This window comes from Cotesia glomerata, linkage group LG5 (assembly GCF_020080835.1).
Source record: "Cotesia glomerata isolate CgM1 linkage group LG5, MPM_Cglom_v2.3, whole genome shotgun sequence".
Lineage (NCBI taxonomy): Eukaryota > Metazoa > Arthropoda > Insecta > Hymenoptera > Braconidae > Cotesia > Cotesia glomerata.
Genome location: NC_058162.1, coordinates 22,309,210 through 22,328,959, shown reverse-complemented (window position 1 = coordinate 22,328,959; position 19,750 = coordinate 22,309,210). Strand labels below are relative to the sequence as shown.

The window sequence follows — 19,750 nt, the reverse complement described above, 5'->3', positions numbered from 1 at the left end:
TCTACGTTTGCTTTATTTTATATTTAAATTTTATTCTTATGAGTTATGAGTTATTCAATACAATCGATAGAGTATATTTATATATCAAGTGAATGAATCATTTATTAACATAGATAAACTTATACGAGTACTTTTAATCACGCTTAATTATACGTAGAACTCTGTCTTTGATGATATGTCATACTCCATGGCGTCTAATTTATACCGCTCCAGTGTCTGGAATTCATTTTATTTAGTACAATTTCGATAATTAACATATTAAATCCTCTTTAATTATTTTTTATTACCAATTCGACGGTTTTATCAACATCAGCAAGAGCTTTCTCATGATTAACTTTTAACTTCTCAGATTCACGGCCCTGTTTGATGCCCAGCGTTTTTCTTTCTTCAGTAAATTTTTTAATATTATTTTGTTTTTTCTCACGAAGACGTCGCTCTTTGTCTCCCTTAGTTTTCAACGCTTTGTCATTCATAACTTCTTTGGAAGTTTCTGCCGACACCTTTGCTTGATTTGCATTCAATTCTTTGGTGTCCCTAATAAATATAATTAAATTATAAACATTAGGGTGGCGGAAAAAAACCGACTATTTTTTTTTGGAGTCTCGAGTGAAAAAATTTTAGTTTTTGATGTTTTAAGAGCCCTCTCCAGCTTAAAAAAAATTTTTAAGAGGTCGCTCCAAATTTTTTTAAATTTCAAAAATCGAATTTTTTTTAAAAATTTTTTTTCTCGTTACGGTATAATTTTATAATTTTTTAAATTCATTAGTACATTATTTTAGATTTTTTCGAGCGACTTTTTAATACTCAAATTAAAATTCTATGCATTTTTTTTTATTTAGTACAATAATCGATAAAATTATACTACGAGATGAACTAAAAATCAAGCACAATATAGAGAGCATAATTTTTTTTTAATTTAATAATTTTATTTAATCAATCCCAACATTTTAACAATATTTCAATAACCCACCGGTCAGGCGTGGGTTCGAATCCCAAGCTGGTCTTAGAAATTAGCATGGTTGATATTCGACCCTTGCCGCGTAGGTTAAGATTTTTACAAACCAAAAAGACCCCAACGTACCATTCCCAACAATTAAAGTCGGCAATATAACCACAGCAGTTAAAACTGACTCTAAATAATAATTAATTAAAGAAAAAAAAAAAAATTATGAGCGACCTTTCAAAATTTAAATTTTGAACTGAAACTTTCAGAAACTTATTTTTTTTGGTCTATAAAATTATACTGTAATGAAAAAAAAAATTCGATTTTTGACGATTTTTAAAATTTAAAAAAATTTGGAGCGACCTCTTAAAAATTTTTTTTGAGCTGTCTTTTGGAGAGGGCTCTTAAAACATCAAAAACTAACATTTATTTACTCGAGACTCAAAAAAAAAATAGTTGGTTTTTTTGCGCCACCCTAATAAACAACATCAAGTTATCATCTTACATAATAAAAAAAAATTCTTAAACTTAAAATACTCGAACAATCATTACATACAATTCATCATAATCACGATTCATTTTATTTAATTACGCAACTTCTAAGTAAATAAATTACTTGTCCTGTTTTATTTGAAGCTGTTTAACTTGCTGTGTTTGTACAACTTCCATAACTCTTTTAAATTCATCTTTCCCAGCTTGAACGTGAACTTTGTGTAGCTCCCACTCCTCCTTGCGCTGCTTTTCCATCATCGCCGACCACTGAGCTGTCTGCTCTTTGACTAATTTCTTTACATTGTCATCACTCATCACAGCTGCTTTGCTGTAAACCAAATTTAAAATAAATAAATCTTTCGATAAATCATACGATACTTACTCTTTGCCTTTTATCAATTTATCAATGGCAGCGCAATGATTTTTCTGCATCGTCTGTCTCTCTTTCATGTGCTTTTTCCTCATCGTATCAAGCTCTTTGTTTTGTTTCTTTCCAGCTTTATATGATTTATCTTTGCGCAGTAAATCTATTGTCAGTGGATCTGGTTTGAATTCCTCTGTAAGTATTTTAAATAATTTATCAATAATAAAGTAATTAACTAATCAATTCATCAATTGATCGAATTTAATGCTCTACTGACCCCACTTGGGACCTTCTTCTTTCTTAGGTTTTTTTTCTTCAGTCTGTTCAATTCCCATCGCTTTCATATTCTCCGCTTGCTTCTCCGCAGCCTTTCCAAATGCACCAGGGTCCGATAACATCGCCATGAAGTCTATTAAGTTCTCCAAGTTAATTTTATCATACAAGATTAGAAGTTTTTTACAGTATCCGTACCTCCAAACCCGTCGGGGACGTAAATAGATATCTCAATGCAACAGAACAACATTGGAAGCGCCATAGGGAAATTGGCTTCTGTTTTCAATGATATGTGACGATAACCCGCTTGCAGACCATCCAAAGGTAATATTCTTTGTCCCAATAATTTTCCACTCTCATCATAAACACCTAAAATTATTTATGACATTAAAATTAGCAGACTCTTGACAATTTTTTTATAATAAACTAGGTCTAAAAAATTATTTGTAAAAAATTGCACTTATAATTTTTTAGAGCCTCTACAGATAGAATTTTTTAAACAAATTTTTCTTGCTATAATTTATTAGTTAAAAAATTTCTAAAAATTATCAGATGTCTCTCAATTTGTTTCATCATTATATATAATACTAAAATTAGCTAACAATTTTTGATTTTATTTATCTATTAAATTACAAGTAAAAAAATTAGGTAAATCTTAACAAGTGGGGTCAACCATTTTAATTTTTGAACGAAATTTTTATTTGATTTTATTAATGTATTTTGTTTTTTAAAATATATAAAAAAATGAACAATTTTAAAAAAAAAGTTGATTCACAATTTTAACAAATTTTCTAATAAATTTATAAATTTTTTAGAAAATTGTGCTATTCAATTTTTTTTTAATGTTCGTTTTTTTATGTACTTTTCAAAAAAAAATATATCAAAAAAAGATAAAATAGAAATTTTATTCAAAAACATGAGAGCCACAATTTTTTCCAACTCTTAAAGGCAAAAAAGCTATCGAAATTTTTATTTTTTCCTTTCACACCATTTTTTATCATAAATGCGTCGTAAAAACAAGCAGAATAAAAAAAAATTGAAAATGTTAATTTTTCACCCCGTTATGGCCCAAAATGGGGTTGACTTGTAAATAATTATCAAAGAATATTTTTAAAAAATTTCACACATAATTTTTCAAATCTTCAACATGTAAAATTTTTTCTTTTAATTTTTTTGTATGTAAATTATAAAAATTTTTAGATGTCAGCTAATTTAATTTTCATTAATTATTTTCATCAATAAATTAAAAAAAAAAAAAGACATTAAAGTTAGCAGTCATTTGACCATTTTTTAATTTGTTTTTAACAAAAAAATTTGTTCTAAAAAATTATTTAAAAAAAATTGAATTTTAAATTTCTTCATCTCAATTTTCTTTGCCATAATTTATTTGTTAGAAAAATTATAAAATATCTGCTAAATAAATTTTAATAACAAAAACTAATAAATTTATTGAATTTATTGAATTCAAAAAAAAAATAACTAATAAATTATTTGATTTTCTGTTAATTAATGAATAGTTAGAAATTAGTATGCTGGAAAATAATATAATAACGTGATGTACATAATAATATGATGTACATTTCTTTTTTTTTTTAAATGCAATCTGTTTTATATATTTTGTATATTTTAGTAATACTCCAAAATTTTCTGTACTTATTTGAACATTATCTATGCACTGATAGAAGGATTTATTTGTATTAAATAATATTTGTTAATAGTTAACAAATCATTTATTACAGACCATTTTTTAGTATTAAACAAATATTTCTTAGTATTTAAAATGATTTGTTTGTATATAATAAATCTGATTTTCATTTATTAAATATTAATAAATCTTTTTAAATACTAACAAATATTTGTTAAGGACTAACAAATGGCTTCTAATAAATGATTTGTTAAATATTAAGAAATCTTTTTAACTATAAACAAATCCTTCTATCAGTGTGTATATAGAATTTGCCATCCGGTTTAACGTCTTAGCATTAAAACTAAATAAATAAATAAAAAAATAGTAAATAAATTATGTAATACCAAATCTCAAAACAGCCAAATCAGGTAATACAACTTTACGAAATGCAAATGGCTCTTCATTATAGACTGGATTTAATCCATTAGCTGGTACCATGCGTGTTCTAAATTCCTTCTTAATAGTATCAGCAGGCAACCCGTACATATCAACTTCAACATATGTTCCTACTTTTTTGTCTGACAAAAATTGACCAGCAATAACCTTAAATAGAAACTAAGTATTAGCAAGTGTTCATAAAATAAAATTAAAATTAACAGAGTATAAAAATTTTTATTAAGGATTAATTACTCTAACAGAGCATGAAATGGCAATCACACCATCGACACCCTCCGCAAATGGATCAAAGCTCTTGTCAGACCGTCTCATGAATTCCGGCTTCAACAAGTACCCCGTTGTGTTATTAAACTCAAACTTTCCTTGATTGAGCTGCATGGGTAAGTCGGGAGTTTGAAAATTCAACGCGACCATCTGACAGCCGGCATTCCAAAACACTTGAGGCATGTAGTTTGATGAGTCAGCTCTAGTTCCTTTCGGGTAAATCCTACTCATCTGGCGTTTATTGTAATTAACAAACTCAACTGCGGACGTTTTCAGATAATTCAGCGCCGCTGTCTCTGAGAACGACGACATGTTGTGATGGATGTTCTTCTCTGAAATAATTACCATCTATTAGAATAACATTAATTAATTAACTAATTATTTATAATAATTTATTTATTATTGGCAGATCATTTACGTTCAGCTTTGTCGAAGCCTTGGAATTTTATTGGCTGGGCGTAATTTATCATTGAAGACAACCACGGATGACAAGCCATCGAGCTTCCAGTGTAAGCTATGGCGACTTGTTCGCCCCCTTCGCCACCTTCACCAGGAGGGCCACCTTCACCAGGTGCTGGTGCAGCAGGTTCTGGTTCCTTCGGTGCTTCAACAGCCGGCGCATTTGGATCCTCAACTGTTTCATCTTTTGCTTCATAATTACCAGATAAAAATAATTCCAACTCAACTTTCTCAACTTCTGGCTTTAATCGCTTGTTTTTTATTAAAATTTTTCGTTTTAATTGACTAGGTGGCGGTAATGGATGTCCTGGTTCTAACTGAAACAAATTATAACTTTAATTTTTGTTACTTTTTATTAAACTGAAGTTCCCTGTTTAAAAATACTAATTAAAAATGGTGATACAAAAGTTAGCCAACGTTTTTTTTTTTGATTTTTTTTAATCATTTAATTAGTACTACAAAATATTTTTCAAAAATTACACGTATTGTTTTTCGAATTTTACACAGATGAGGTTTTTTTTTTTATTTTTTTAATAAAAAAATTTATAAAACTTTTCAGATGTCGGTTAATTTAATTTTCATTTGAAAATGATTAAAAAACATGAAATTAGAATTTTTTTCAATAATTGCAAATATAGGTTTTGGAAATACCGTAAAGATTCGGTATTTATACGATATAAATGCTGTATTTTTACCGTAATACTTCAGTTATTTTAGCCAGTTTTTTTGTCGAATTATTACGAAAAAACTACGAAATAAATTCAGAATATTTACGGCAATACAATAGAAAAATTACGGTATATTAACAGCATTTAAACCGTAAATGTACCGCATATTTACTGTATATCTGCGGCACTATTGCAGCAAAAAACCGGAAAAGAAGATCCCTACTTTTTATTACCGGCAAAATACCAAAAATATGCTGCTTTACTACTATTTTTCAATAGCTTAAAATTTTTTTTTATAATATTATAAATTATCATGAATAATTTTTAAGAGGTTGATAAATTAATTCCTCTGATTTTATTATTATTATCATTTTTTTTTTGGTCCAGATCGGGATTTGAACCCGGATCATCTAGTTACGCGCCGAAGGCTCTACCAGTTGAGCTATCAGAGACACTGTCCGTATATGTTTACTCAGTCACCTAATAAGACTCACCGAGTAATAAACACAACCGTCCATCTTACGGTAGAAAGCATTATATCTTTAATTATATTAGTATAAACGCGGTAAAATTGCAGTATATCTTTGGTATTTTTACCGTAGAAATACCATTTTATTATTGTAAAATTATAGTAATATTATAGTTAATACATAAATTTTTTACGGTAAAAGTTCTAGAGTTTTACGGTAATTTTATCGTATTATTTCTGAACTTTGCAGCAAAAGTACGGTAGAAATGCTGTATAACTATAGTAATATAGTTAATTTATGGTAAACGCATTAATACCGAAAATTTACGGTATTTCAAAAACCGCGAGGGTACTTCTCAATTCCTTTCAATCAGTATTCTTAACCAGGGTTCAAAGACCTCTGTCATTTTTTTTATTTTTGCAACAAATAAATTACTACTAAGAAAAAATAAAAAACAATAAATTTTTGACACTTCTACAAGTCGTATTTTTTGTAATAATTTATTTGTTGAAAAAAATTTTAGAAATCATATTTTAGCTAATAACAAAGTTAGCCAACATTTTTGATTTTTTGATTTTGCCTATTTATTAAATTAGAACTAAAAAATATTTTTTTTTTTAATTGCACTTACAGTTTTTCAAATTTTTTACACGTCAATTTTTTTTTTAATTTTTTGTAATAATTTTCTTCAATAAAAAAATTATAAAAATTTTATAAATGTCGGCAAACTTAATTTTCATTTTTGGCTAACTTCTGCATCATTACTTTTTATGTTATCAACTGTTGTAACCAAAAATTTATAGTGTTAGTTTTGAAGTAAAGTAAGATGATGTTGAATTTAGCTGTCGCTTCCCAATTTTCTAATTTTCTTCAACAAACAAATTTGTTCTAAAAAATTATTATGAAAGTTAATTTAACAGATATTTTATAATTTTTAATATTTTTCTAACAAGTAAATTATGACAAAAAAGTTTAAAAGAAAAAAATTGACTAGAAATTAAAAATCCATTTTTTTTTAAATAAATTTTTGAGACAAACTTGTTTGTTAAAAAAAAAATTTTTAAATAGTCAAGTGACTGCTAACTTAATTGTCCTAAAATTATTTTAAAAAAATTGCATTTTTAATTTTTTAAAATTTCTTATCAATTTTTTTTTTTAACTTTTTTTATCATAGTTTATTTGTTACAAAAATTCTTAAAATTATCAACTAGCTGTAAAATTAATTTTCATTGAATTTAACAGATATCTAAAAATTTTTTAGATTTTTATAACAATTAAATTATGATGAAAAAAATTTAACAAGTAATTCTACATGTAGAAATTTTAAGAAATTATAAGAGCTAATTTAAATGATGTTGGAGTTAGCAGATAACTGTTAATTTTTTTGTCAATTGCAATAAAAAAAAAATGCTTCTCAAAATTTCCACTAATAATTTTTTTAATTTTCACATATGGAATTGTTTCATTGCATTTTTTTGATAATAATTTAATTGTTATTAAATTATTACAAAATTTCCAATGTCTGTCAAGATTAAAAAAAAAAAACTATTTTTTTTTTCAATAATTTATGTTATAAAAATTAAACAATTTTGTAGATATCTGCTAATTTCAGTATCATTAAGTAGAACACTAAAAGATACTAAAAAAAATGAATTAAACCTCAACAACCATTTGTAAATATAACAAAATTTTTTACTGGATAATCTTTAAGCGGTTCTTTTAGTAATAAATCTCCTAATATGTCATCGCAGTATTTAGCTAATTTATATTGTTGTTTCAGGCAGCAGTGATTTTCAAAACTTAAAATCACTGGATATTCACTGGTTACAAATGCGCAGTCACGAAGAGCGACAATAACATCTTTGAAGAGAATATCTGTGCACATAGCCTTTCCGTGAGTTATAATGGGCTCTTCATCTTCACCTTTGCCGTCCCAGCAATCTAACTCCACACATCTAGTAACATATCCCAGGATATTATTAAAATGATTATGATAACTAGATGGATATACCGAAGAAATTACCTGCATCCAGCTAGAAGAACTTGTCGGTACATCTCGACAGTACTTTTACCACCGATTTGACGACCACTGAGATAAGTATTATGGCTTGAATTAATATAGTAATGGGATAGAGGCTGATCCATGTCCATCCACTCTTCCAGTTTATCTAAAAATACCGGAGCGTTCTCGTCGCTCATTAGATAGCGCACGAAACCGTCCTTTGACAGCTTTTCTAGTGTAAGAATATTATTATTATTTAAGTACTTAGTATTACGTTATCTAGATCTATTTAGTTAATTAATGCTTTTTACTCGCTGTTTTATTTCCTTCATCCAATTCATAGTCGTTTATTATTTCTGTGCAACGAGCTTCACTGTAAAGCGGGTACAAAATTTCATTTAGCGTCGGATCACGCTGTTTTTCATTCATGAACTGGACAAATTGTGACAAACTTATCGTATCAGCGCGTCCTTTTGTTCTGAAATTTATTTTCAATAATAAATATCAACATACACATATTCAATCAAACAAACATATACTAGCAACCTGCAGTCACTGTGTGACTGCCGAGATTTGTGAATTATTAATTGGAAAATTTTGGTTTAATGATTTTTTTATATTTCTATCATACTATACATAGTTTGGGTACTTTTTAAATAAATTTTAAAAATAATTATACCATGACAGGATCAATTACAAATAATTTAATGGACAAATGTGACGAAACAAATTTATAGAACCGACAAACTATATTCAAAACTCCTCCAAAAACTTGATATAAAAAATTGACTACTAAAAAACATATAAAACCAAAAGGCACTAATTTTTATCAAGATATTTTTGATAATAAAAAATTTAACTATAAAAATTCCTTTAAAAATAATAATGTGCTCGTCACATTCAAACAAAATAAAAAAAATAAACAAATTTTTTTTATCGTGAAATTCGAATCTGTTTAGAATAACTTCAAAAACTTATCATAATAAATTAACTATTGCTGAAAAGCATATGAAACATTCAAAAGGCACCAATTCAGGTCTCGACCTTTTCAATGATACTAAATTTAATTTAAAAAACTCATTTTATCATATAAATACACCTTACACAAAATTTTTCTTCTCCTCTTAATAAATAAAATTTGGTTTAATGAAATAATGACTTATGTTAAATTGCACTGTACTTTTTTAACTATTAACGTTTTCAAAGATATAGGGTAGAAGTACCGTTAGTGGCCACTGTACCGTTTATGGCCATTTATTGTTCAAATAGACGATAGAAATGAATTTATATTAATGGACTATTAAAAACTCAATTTATTTTAATATGAATTTTTTAAAACTCATAAAAAATATGGTTATAATACTATAATTTCTTATAAATTAATTCAAATGTTAACTGGTCAAAAACGGTACTTCTACCCTAAGCTCATCCCGATGTTACACTAATCAAGAGCTTTCATTTGGGTACTCACATGCATTTTTTAGTACATTACACCCCTAGGGAAGTAAAGTAAGAAATGTCTCAGATCACATGTAATTGTTGTGTGATCAACAAACATGTGATCTGAGGCTTTCTTATTTACTTCCCGAGGAGTGTATACTATTTTTTTCCTTGACGGAGGCGTAAAGCGGCAACTTCGTTTAGCGCAGCGGGGCTATATTTTATAAATATATGTAATATATATATATAAATATATGAAATATATGAAAAATTGATGTGGGTACTCAAATGAAAGGTCTCGATGAGTGTAACATCGGGATAAGCTTATATCTTCAAAAATGTCGATAGTTCACAAGATACAAGGTCATTTCTCAATTATCTATCTAGAAATAGAGCATTTTTGAATGCAGTCTAAATACTTATCATCATAAATTGACTATCGGTGAAAATGATATGAAACCATGAAAAGACACAACTTCAGGTTTCGACTTTTCCAACGATACCAAATTTAACCATAAAAACCCATTTTATCATATAAATACACCTAAGAGAAAATTTTTCTTATTCTTTTAAATATAAAACAACAATCAGACTTACATTGATCCAAACAACTCTTCGATATCGTTTCTCGGGCAAAGATTATGATACAGTTTTGTAAACTTCTCTAAAGTAAACGCTTCCTTTTCCATTTTATCATTCTATATACCGATTAAATAAATATATCAGATATTTAATTAAAAAAAAAATAAATTGTATTTATTATACTTTTCCATTGGGTAATCCCATTTCTGCAAGTGATTGGTAGACGAGTTTTTCCGTTTTGCCTGACGCAAATGTCTTAGCGATAACTTTAACGGGTACTTTACCTTTTGGATCAACTGTGAAGCACAATCTCATCCAACTGAAATAATATTTGCCAATTAATCAATAAAACACTTTAATTTAAATAATAAATATTGTTTTTTGTTTCAGATCAATGGAATTACTGTTTCATTAATTGAATTGTTGGACAAACATTACTCGCTTTGGTATTGTGCGTGATTGCTCTCAAACCCGCCTGCCATTGCTGAAAAATTAAATCAATATTAATATTGATATGATGAAGTTTGAAAATTTATTTATGAAGAAAACATTACTTTAGCCTGATCTGGACTTTCTAAAACAATATGTTGATACACGATATTTGTATAATCAAGACCTGAGCATATCGTTAAACTCTTATCGTTTAATTGTTCAGTGGTTCCGTGTTTACTTAATTTATTACAAAGCTTTGGATCTTTCGGCGTACCGCCGTATCGAATATCACACACTTGAGCCAGCTCTATAACATCGCCGTCCTAATAAAAGTACATAACATTGTATTGTATTAATTATCATTTTATTATTATAATTATTCACCGTATCGTGCTAATTATCAAATAATAATGATAGATTACCTTGCCGTCGCTTTTCCAGTACATAAAAAATCCGTACTCATCAACTTTGAACAAACAGGCAGGCTCCATTTCCGTGTTATCCTTGTCTTCAAACCACCGATCAAACGTGCCGCCGGTCTGTAAATAATCCGGCACTTCAATACGCCAATTAAATTCAAACTTCTTCGTCATTGTTTACAAAATTCTTAAAAAAACACTACAGAAATTTTTTCTCTAAAAAAAATGACATCCAGTCGAAGGTCGGCGACACAATGAACCGAAGAAGCGCTTCAATGTTTTTTTTCTTCTATTGAATTAGAGTAATCCAATAAAGATATCGGATTACTGAGAGAAAGACCCGGTTGTTGAGTAACGATTAATCCACCAGTGACCCAATGAACTAATATGGGAAGTAAGTAATAAAAAGTTTTAGTAATAAAATATTTTTTATTGTCTGGATGGAAGCCCTTATTTACAAATTGAAATACTTAAAACTAGTTTTTAAATTAATGTAATTCATTTTTTTATTTCTTCAGGCTCAGTGGGACTTGAGTTTGTGCTTTTGAACGAAACTTTGGATGGCTGGATACTGGTAAACTCGGATAGATAATATAGAACCAGCGCAAGCTCCGACCCAGTAAACAATCACGTGTTCCATGAACGTGGTTCCTAGACAGCCGTACTTTAATGAGGTTGCTAATGCTGGATTAAAGTAACCTCCAGAGTAGTTGAAGGCTGTAACAATTGTTTAAAAAGAAATTTTTATTTTATTTTTTCTAATTTTTAGATTTTCAGCTGACGTTATTTGCAAATGAATGATTAGGTTTAATTGTATATTACAAGATATAACATATTAACATTTAACAATAACACAAATAACAATTTTAACATTTTACTTGAGAATTTTCAAATTCTTCTGAAATTTTTTGGTAATCATTATTTTCCATAGTATTGCTACTAAAGAACATAATTATACCCCGCAGCTAAATTGTATATTACTAAATATAATTATGCATAAATTTATAATCTAACCATATAGTGTTATATACAAATATATATCGATGTATATAATTATATCTAATCACTGTTATTAGATATCAAAGAAGAAATGGTTTGATTTAGTTAAATAATAGTGAATATAATTATATATAAATTTATGATTATACACGGAAAGAATAAGATGACACTGGATATCATCCCAGATTATACTGAGTGAAAAAAAATTTCAGATAGTAGCTAGTATAATCCAGATTACAATGAGTATAATCCAGATATCACGCAGTATAATCTAGATTTTTTAGCTACTATCTGAAATTTTTTTTCATCACAGATATCACTGAGTATAATCTGGGATGATATCTAGTGTCATTTTGTTTTTTCCGTGTATCTGATGATATATGATCAGATCTAATTTTTTTAATCAAAACAAATCGTTAGATAGAATTATATCAGTATTTAAATATTAAACCGATGAAAAAGTATGAGATCTAATCATATATGACTAGATATGGTTTATTTTATAACAAATCGACAAATTTTTTACCCGACTTTCTTCGATTTCGCTCAAAGTTTTGTATCTTTTTCTACCCCCCCCCCCCCAAAGACATTTTTAGGAATTATTTCAGATTTTTTTACCCAATCCAAAAAAGTTACGAATTTAAAAAAAACCGCTCTTTTTTTTTTTTAATCGCTAGAACTTTTTAAAAAATTGACTGATTTGGCATGGAATGACCCATATACTTTGGTATAATTATATCCAAAAATTTAATTAGATGGCTTAATTCATATACAATTAATTTATAAAATTAATGAACAATTGAGTATGGATATTAGGAAGTGTAAAATTGTATACTAAAATATCATTATCATTAATATTAATTTTTTTAAACAATAATGGTAATTATTATTATTGTTGTTATTTATAATCGGATGGTATTATATATAGTCATATATTTTTATATATAATTATATACAATAAGATATTAAATATATCTTCTTATATACAAGACAAAAAAGACTCAAGAGAAGAAATCTTGAACCAAGAATTGCATTTTGAAAAAAATGATTGTGTTGAGTCATAAAAAAAATCTTAAGCTAAGAAACTATTCTTTATTTAAGTAAATTTTTCTTGGTTCAATTATTTTTTTTCTAGACTCAAGATAAATTTTTTTTTTCAAAATTGTATTTTTGAGTCAAATTTTTTTCTCTTGAAACTAATTTTTTTATAAGTCTCCCAATATTTGGCTTCAATTATAAATAATCAGATCTAATAATTTCTTCTCAGGATTTTCAAAGTCAAGTTAATAAATTAGTAGTTTAAAGCAATAAAATAAATTAATTAAAACAAACCTGCGACGACGAGAGTTGTGCCAACAAATGCATCAATTACAGTACCAAGCTTAGAATCTAATTCACTGAGACCCCGGGAAACGACACGGCAAATACATGTCGCAACACATTCGACGATAGCTCCAAAAATGACCGGTACCTAAATGAATTATTAATAAATTTATAATTAAAATTAAATAATAAAATAATCAAAGCTCTTTATTACAGCTTCAATAATTAAAAAGTGTCTAAATACTTGTAAATCAGTGGAGCAATCATCAAACGCTCGGTTCTTGTGAGTGGAAACGATCTCCAGAGCCCAAAGTAATTGAATATATCTGAAGATAGCCAGACCGCCGACAAGCTCGGCCCAAATTAATAGAAAAGCGTCTCGTAGAGATTTTTTACCCTCGACAAGCTCTTCTAGGTGCGTGTAAGGACAAGCGGTCGCGTCTTCCCAGACCTTTGACCACCAGATCGTCAACACAAATAAATAAATGGCATACATCGAGACTCCCCAATTGTCAGCGACTGTTTTTTATGAATGACATGAGGTGATTTTAAAAGTTTTAAGGTAATAATTTATTCATATTCATACATACTTATAATAAGTTCAAAGCACGCTCCGCATAGTTCCGCAGTGGCTATTCCTTCGAGGAAGAGCGCTCGTAAAAAGGGCCTTTGTGTATAAAACTTAGCATATTTCCTCGCCCAAAATGCCAACCAACTTGTGAGGACAATGTAGACTGTTGAAACGAACAAGGCAATAAGTGACGCTCCCATAACTCTTTCACTTGACGCTTGTTATTATTTCCGACTGCGTTCCTCTCTCCAACTTTCGGTCAACTCTAACTCATTTTAAATAAAAATTTTAAATAATATTTTTAAAGGGCCAGAAATATATGATTAATTAATGTCAATTAAACTCTCGTAGAAATAAAACAGTCTACTAGAAAATTTCTAGCTCAATTTGAGTCTAACATAATATATAAGCTTAAACTATGCTGCTGACTGTCAAGTAAATTGACTGGCTCATTAATTCAATCTAAGTGACGCAATAGAATGGAGAATAATAATATTATTTATAATAATAATAAACTCATGCACTTAGCGAATAAAAATTAAAAAACTTACGTCTAAAGTTTTTTTTAAATTTACAATTATATTTGCAGTTAAACTGGTGACAAACTATCAAATACTGAGCATGTTCTTGAAATAAAGTTACAATATTTTAATATTTCCGCTGGTATGTATGATGCTGAGTGGCTATTCAACAGTTGGAGACAGTCTTGGCAGGTACTTTCAAAGGTAAACTTGACGGTTAAACACTTACTGTTACGCTTGCCAAAAAACGTTCGGATATAAATAGAATCGACGTCAGTGTCTGATCTATTATTTAGGAAAAACCTTGCTATTGATATTGGGATTAACATTGGTGATGTTTGTTTTTGTTTTATTACAAATTACAAATTATAATAAGTAAATGTTAAATCTTAGAATTATCCAATACTTAAAATTTTAATCTGGTTTATAAAATAGTAGATTTATTGTAGTGGTACTCGTAGAAAATTTGTGGTAGACTCTGTATCGCATTCAAATTTTTTATTGCCTTTTGACCGTCACAAGACAGCTCTACGGACATATTTAATGAGTTAAATTAAGGGAAATAGCCACTGTGAAATTTAAAAAAAAAAAATTTTTAACTTCCCGCTAAGAAAATTGAAAAGTTTCAAAAATCGGGAAGTTAATGATTTCACCGCGTTTTTCGAAAATCGAGTTTTCAACGGATGTTGACGTTTTGAGGTCCTAGGAAGCCTCCCCGAATGTTTCCGCGATGATATCCGTACGTCTGTATGTGTGTGTGTGTGTGTGTGTGTGTGTGTGTGTGTGTGTGTGTGTGTGTGTGCGTGCGGCCGTATGTAAACCTCTCATAACTTTTGAACGGCTTGACCGATTTCATCGCGGTTGGCGCCATTCGAAAGGGCTTGACTAAACTTAGTTTTTGAGCATAATTTGGATCGATTCAAACCAGTCGATTTTGAGAAATCTCAAAAAAACTGCAAAAAAAAATTTTTTGAAATATGGTTTTTTTGGAATAACTTTTATGCAGCTTGACCGATCAATTCTAAAAACTAATCAGCTCTTAACATTAAAAAAACACGTCGATTGCCGCTAGCCCGGTCGAAATCGGTTAATTCGTTCGTGAGTTATCGTTAACGAAAAAAATCGAAAAAATCGTTTTTTAGGAATTACTTTGAAATTCCTTGTTCGATCAATTTAAACTTAAAAGTTCTTCATGAGGCTTTAAAAACTGCGTTAAATGCCACCAGCCACGAAAAAATCGGTTCATTCATTCAAAAGTTATTGCGGTTTAAAAATTCGAAAAATAGTGTTTTATTCAACTTCTAGCAGATTTTTGAGCTCGGAGAGCTCAAAAACGTAATAAGTGTAGGTTTGTGCGCTTAAGTATGAAATGAACGGGACGTTGCAGGGATGGCCTTTAGGGTCAACCGTTTTCCTAATTTTTTTTTTTATTAAATCAAAGTTTATACATTCAAAAATATGTATCTAGAGTTTTATATGAAAATTCCGAATATTTTTCGAGTTATAGTCATTTTTGTGACAGCGTGTCAAATGACCATTGCACGCTCCGACAAAAACGCGTTTTTCTCGAAACCACTTTTTTTGAACTGGTGGAAACTGTAATTTGCATAAATATGAACTGATTTGCAATTTTTTTCCGTATTTGTCTATTCGGTAGCTATAATTGCACGTAGGGGGTTTTGAAAATTTTGATTTTTAAGATTTTTTAGGGCTGTTTGAATCCAAAAAAATAAGAAAAAAAAACGAAAAAATTTGTAATATGTCGCCATTTTTTTTTAAATCCAAATTTTTAAAATCTCTTACGTGGAACGATAACAACATGCTTGCAGATTACAACGCAGTTTGGTTTTTTTGTTTTAGATAATCCGTTTTTGAGTTAGAGATCCCACCGTAGTGGGGGAAATTTTTTTGGTGCTCTACAAAAATGCTTATAACTTTGTAACAACATGATATTTTTTGATCAAAATTTAGGAGAATGATCTTTGATGTATACTTTATAAAACAAAAAAAAACCCAATGCCCAAATTCTCTTATTATCCCAGTCAAAAAAATTCCCGAAAATCACTTATTTTTTCGATCCTCACAGTGGCTATGCCCCTTAATTGAGATTAATTATAATAATTAAGTTATAAATTACTAACTGCATATTTTTCGTAAATTATTATAAATTTTATTTGCTGGATCGTAGCTTTATAATTACCCACTTTTGACGAAACAAAATATGGTAATATGGCACTTAGAATTTTCACCGGTTGCGTTGCGTAGAGGTGATGGAAGGGAAGATTATCTACGTCTACCTAGATCTAATTGTTGTATGTACGATAACTCTTTTCTTGTTCGTGGTATACGTATTTGGAATGCGCTGCCAGCCGAAATTATAAAAGCTGAAAGTTTTGAATTATTCCGTAGTCTGTGCGATGATTATTATTTCCAGAATTATTGATCTTCTATATTGAACGCTTATTACTGTTATTGAAGGTTGTTGAGCTTTTTATGACACAAGTATTATTTATAAGCACAATTGACATATTATTCCGTCAATTACTATATTTATTTTTTATTTTTATGTATCAAAAACTCTGTACTTCATACGCTAATTATAATGTATATTTGATGACGGTTCTGAGGGAGCCTAGGCTCCAGAATCTAATAAAATTATTATCTATCTATCTAATAAAAAAATTAATTTTCTCATTATATGGACAATAATGTGATACGTTAAATTGTTGTAAAATCTTGCAAAATAATTACTATGTGATTTATATTCACAATATCACAATTTCAAATTATCCGTCCAAGGCCAGGCTTAAGACAACATAGATTGTTGGACGCTACTAAGACAACAAAAAGCGATGTATAGCATTGTTCAAGTAACAGGATAGCCAATCTAGTCAACGAACACTGCCAGGATACTAACTTCTTTGAGGATTCACTATCTGCTTTCATAACAAAGATCAAAAATACGATATTAAATAACTAATTCATGAGCAATATCACCATTTTCATTATCTATATTTATATTTCTCTTTTGTTAAATTCAAATTTCACTTAAAATATATTATTGTTACCATAAATAAATAAATATCGACAGGAATTGAAACAACCACTCTTAGAATTTTTTACAGGCTCTGGTAAAAAATATTTCAATGAGTTGATATCTCTTGCTTTTATTCTGATTTTTACAGCATGTGATCAGCTCTATCGTTGTTTCGCCAAATTCTAAAATATAAATATTTTGCCTGCAATAATAAAAATTTTTAAAATGAGCTAAAATAAGCCCGGATGAAGAAGAAGAATAGTAATGAATAAAATAAATTTCATACCAGCAGTTAAGAGCTGCGGGACTGTTTTCTTCTTTTCTTCATCTTTTTTATTCTGATTGATTTTCGCTCTACTATTCAATCATTTGTCCATATCATCATCTTTTTATATGCTGCAATTAGAACTCATTTATTTATTCATTAGTATTTTAGCAATAACATTTATAATTATGATACTGAAATTAGCAAACATCTGACAAATTTTTGATAACATTCAACAATTAAATTAGAACAAAAAAAAAAATTTGAGAAAAATTTACATTATCTTTTTTAACTTACCAAATGTGGATTTTTTTATTTAAAAATATTTCTTAATTTGTTTGCTGAAAAACTAAAAATTGTCAGATGTTAATTAATTTTAGCCATATTACAATCGTTTATTATTAATAAATTAAATTTTTATAAATAAAATCAGCAGCTGTTATATGCCAACTAATAAATAAAGATTAATTAATTAATTGATTAAAAAAACTAAATTAATTATTAAATACAAACAAATTTTTGACTTGTTAAAAAAATTATTAACTTTGCTAAATAGCATAACAGCCCATAACCTCACTGACAAGAAGTCGTGCTTAATAAAATAAGTTATTTACTAATAACTCATAAATTAATTTTTAATGAATAATTAAAGCAAGGTATTTTTTTTAATTGTTACTTCAAATTTTTAAGTAGGCTAATCCAACTTTTTATTACATACATGTAATTGCTACACTACTATTACATTTATAACTCTAAATTACTTTTACAAATATCAAGTACCGCTGGTTAACATTTTTCATAAAACAGCGATTTAGTAAAACCTGTCAATTATATGAAATTAAAGTTACCAGTCACTTCACAATCTTTTAATTTTATTTAACGAAAAAATTTATTCTAAAAAATTGCATTTTTTATTTTTTTTAATTTCTACATGTCAATGTTTTTTTGCCATAATTTATTCGTTATAAAATTGTTAAAATTATTAAATCTATGCTAAATTAATTTTCATGTCAATTATTTATTGCAAATAACAATTCTGATGTCATTTTACTGAATTATCACAGTAAATAAAAGCGAATTTATGCGGATAATTTGCGAGCGAACCGAATCCTATGTCACTACTGTCCAACAATCATTTATACGCAGAGACAAAACTTGGAGGCGGGAAAATTTTAAATTTCACATGTGTACTCTGTTGATAAAATCGATGACTAGTTTGTTTACTTCACGTTTTTTTTCTAACTTTTAAGGGATTAAAATAAAACAATTAAAGATTATTGAATCAATTGACTGATTGTTAATTATTTTATTAATTGCAGACACAGCTGCCGTCAAATATAAACAACATTTTTGAATTTGACATTTTGGATATTCCTGGCTTGGTAATCTATCCCATTTATTTTTTCAAAGTTTATCTTTGCTCTCATGTAGTTTCTTTCATTTTCTTTCATTAGTTTAACATCTTTACAACTCGAACAGATACCACAAAACTTCCAGCTTTACTAGTATTCAAGTTCGATGGACCCCATAGAACTAATGCAAAGAGAGAATGTCTCTCGACCAATAGTGCAGATGGAATGTCCATCGCTTGGCTTGAATAAGGTTCACTAGTCACTTGACCAGTAAGCATGAAAAAAACTTTAATTTATATATACATAATGGGTCATGAAGAAAAAAATAATTGTTAAGTTAAGTAAAAATGATAACAAAATATAATATTTAAGATAACAGAAGGTTCACTTTTAGAAAACAAAATGTTATCTTTTTGTTGCGAAAATGAATAAATTTTTGTTAATATTTATAGTTGAAAAATGATCTTTTAATTATAGAAAAATTACCCAATATATGAGTATTAGTTAACGTTATTATTGAGGGATACTGTATATACGTTAAAAAATTTATAATACGAATATGAACAAATTGTACTGCAAAATTTGTATTAGACATAAATACTTCCCTAACGGATCGGTTTATGCTCAGTATACACCAAGTATACACAGTGTATACGTGTCGAATTCACCCAAAGTATACGCCGCGTATACACCGAAAATTTTTTTAAAGTCCAGAGTTTGAAATTTTTCTAAGTGTTGAATCGTAAAAAAAATTTTAATTTTTAAATAACAATGGGCTACAAACAGCCAGA

At 28.4% G+C, this 19,750-nt stretch overlaps 2 protein-coding genes and 1 long non-coding RNA gene across 5 annotated transcripts; all 3 read right to left on the bottom strand.

Annotated features, from left to right (window-relative positions):
• Positions 1-11: 11 nt before the first annotated feature.
• LOC123265705 (1-phosphatidylinositol 4,5-bisphosphate phosphodiesterase-like) lies at positions 12-11,154 on the bottom strand. The gene is made up of 17 exons (XM_044729572.1): positions 10,895-11,154; positions 10,595-10,795; positions 10,445-10,524; positions 10,224-10,359; positions 10,056-10,156; positions 8,330-8,496; positions 8,040-8,250; positions 7,713-7,971; positions 4,838-5,195; positions 4,390-4,751; positions 4,104-4,302; positions 2,271-2,441; positions 2,077-2,208; positions 1,818-1,992; positions 1,560-1,763; positions 288-534; positions 12-216 (listed from the first exon to the last, which is right to left on the bottom strand). The coding sequence occupies exons 1-17, from the start codon at positions 11,063-11,065 to the stop codon at positions 148-150; spliced, it is 3,243 nt and encodes a 1,080-aa protein (XP_044585507.1). The 5' UTR covers positions 11,066-11,154; the 3' UTR covers positions 12-147.
• Positions 11,155-11,300: 146 nt separating this feature from the next.
• Positions 11,301-14,477, bottom strand: LOC123265706 (aquaporin-11). Its single transcript, XM_044729573.1, has 5 exons — positions 14,336-14,477; positions 13,804-14,049; positions 13,458-13,732; positions 13,223-13,361; positions 11,301-11,608 (listed from the first exon to the last, which is right to left on the bottom strand). The coding sequence occupies exons 2-5, from the start codon at positions 13,982-13,984 to the stop codon at positions 11,412-11,414; spliced, it is 792 nt and encodes a 263-aa protein (XP_044585508.1). The 5' UTR covers positions 13,985-14,049; positions 14,336-14,477; the 3' UTR covers positions 11,301-11,411.
• Positions 14,478-16,159: 1,682 nt separating this feature from the next.
• Positions 16,160-18,540, bottom strand: LOC123265336. 3 transcript variants are annotated; one of them, XR_006509556.1, is made up of 5 exons: positions 18,326-18,540; positions 17,629-17,738; positions 17,374-17,544; positions 17,057-17,241; positions 16,160-16,975 (listed from the first exon to the last, which is right to left on the bottom strand). It is a non-coding gene; the product is annotated as an uncharacterized LOC123265336 (long non-coding RNA). The 3 variants fall into 3 exon arrangements; XR_006509557.1 differs by having other exon boundaries at positions 16,160-17,241; positions 18,284-18,540; XR_006509555.1 differs by having other exon boundaries at positions 16,160-17,241.
• Positions 18,541-19,750: the final 1,210 nt, after the last annotated feature.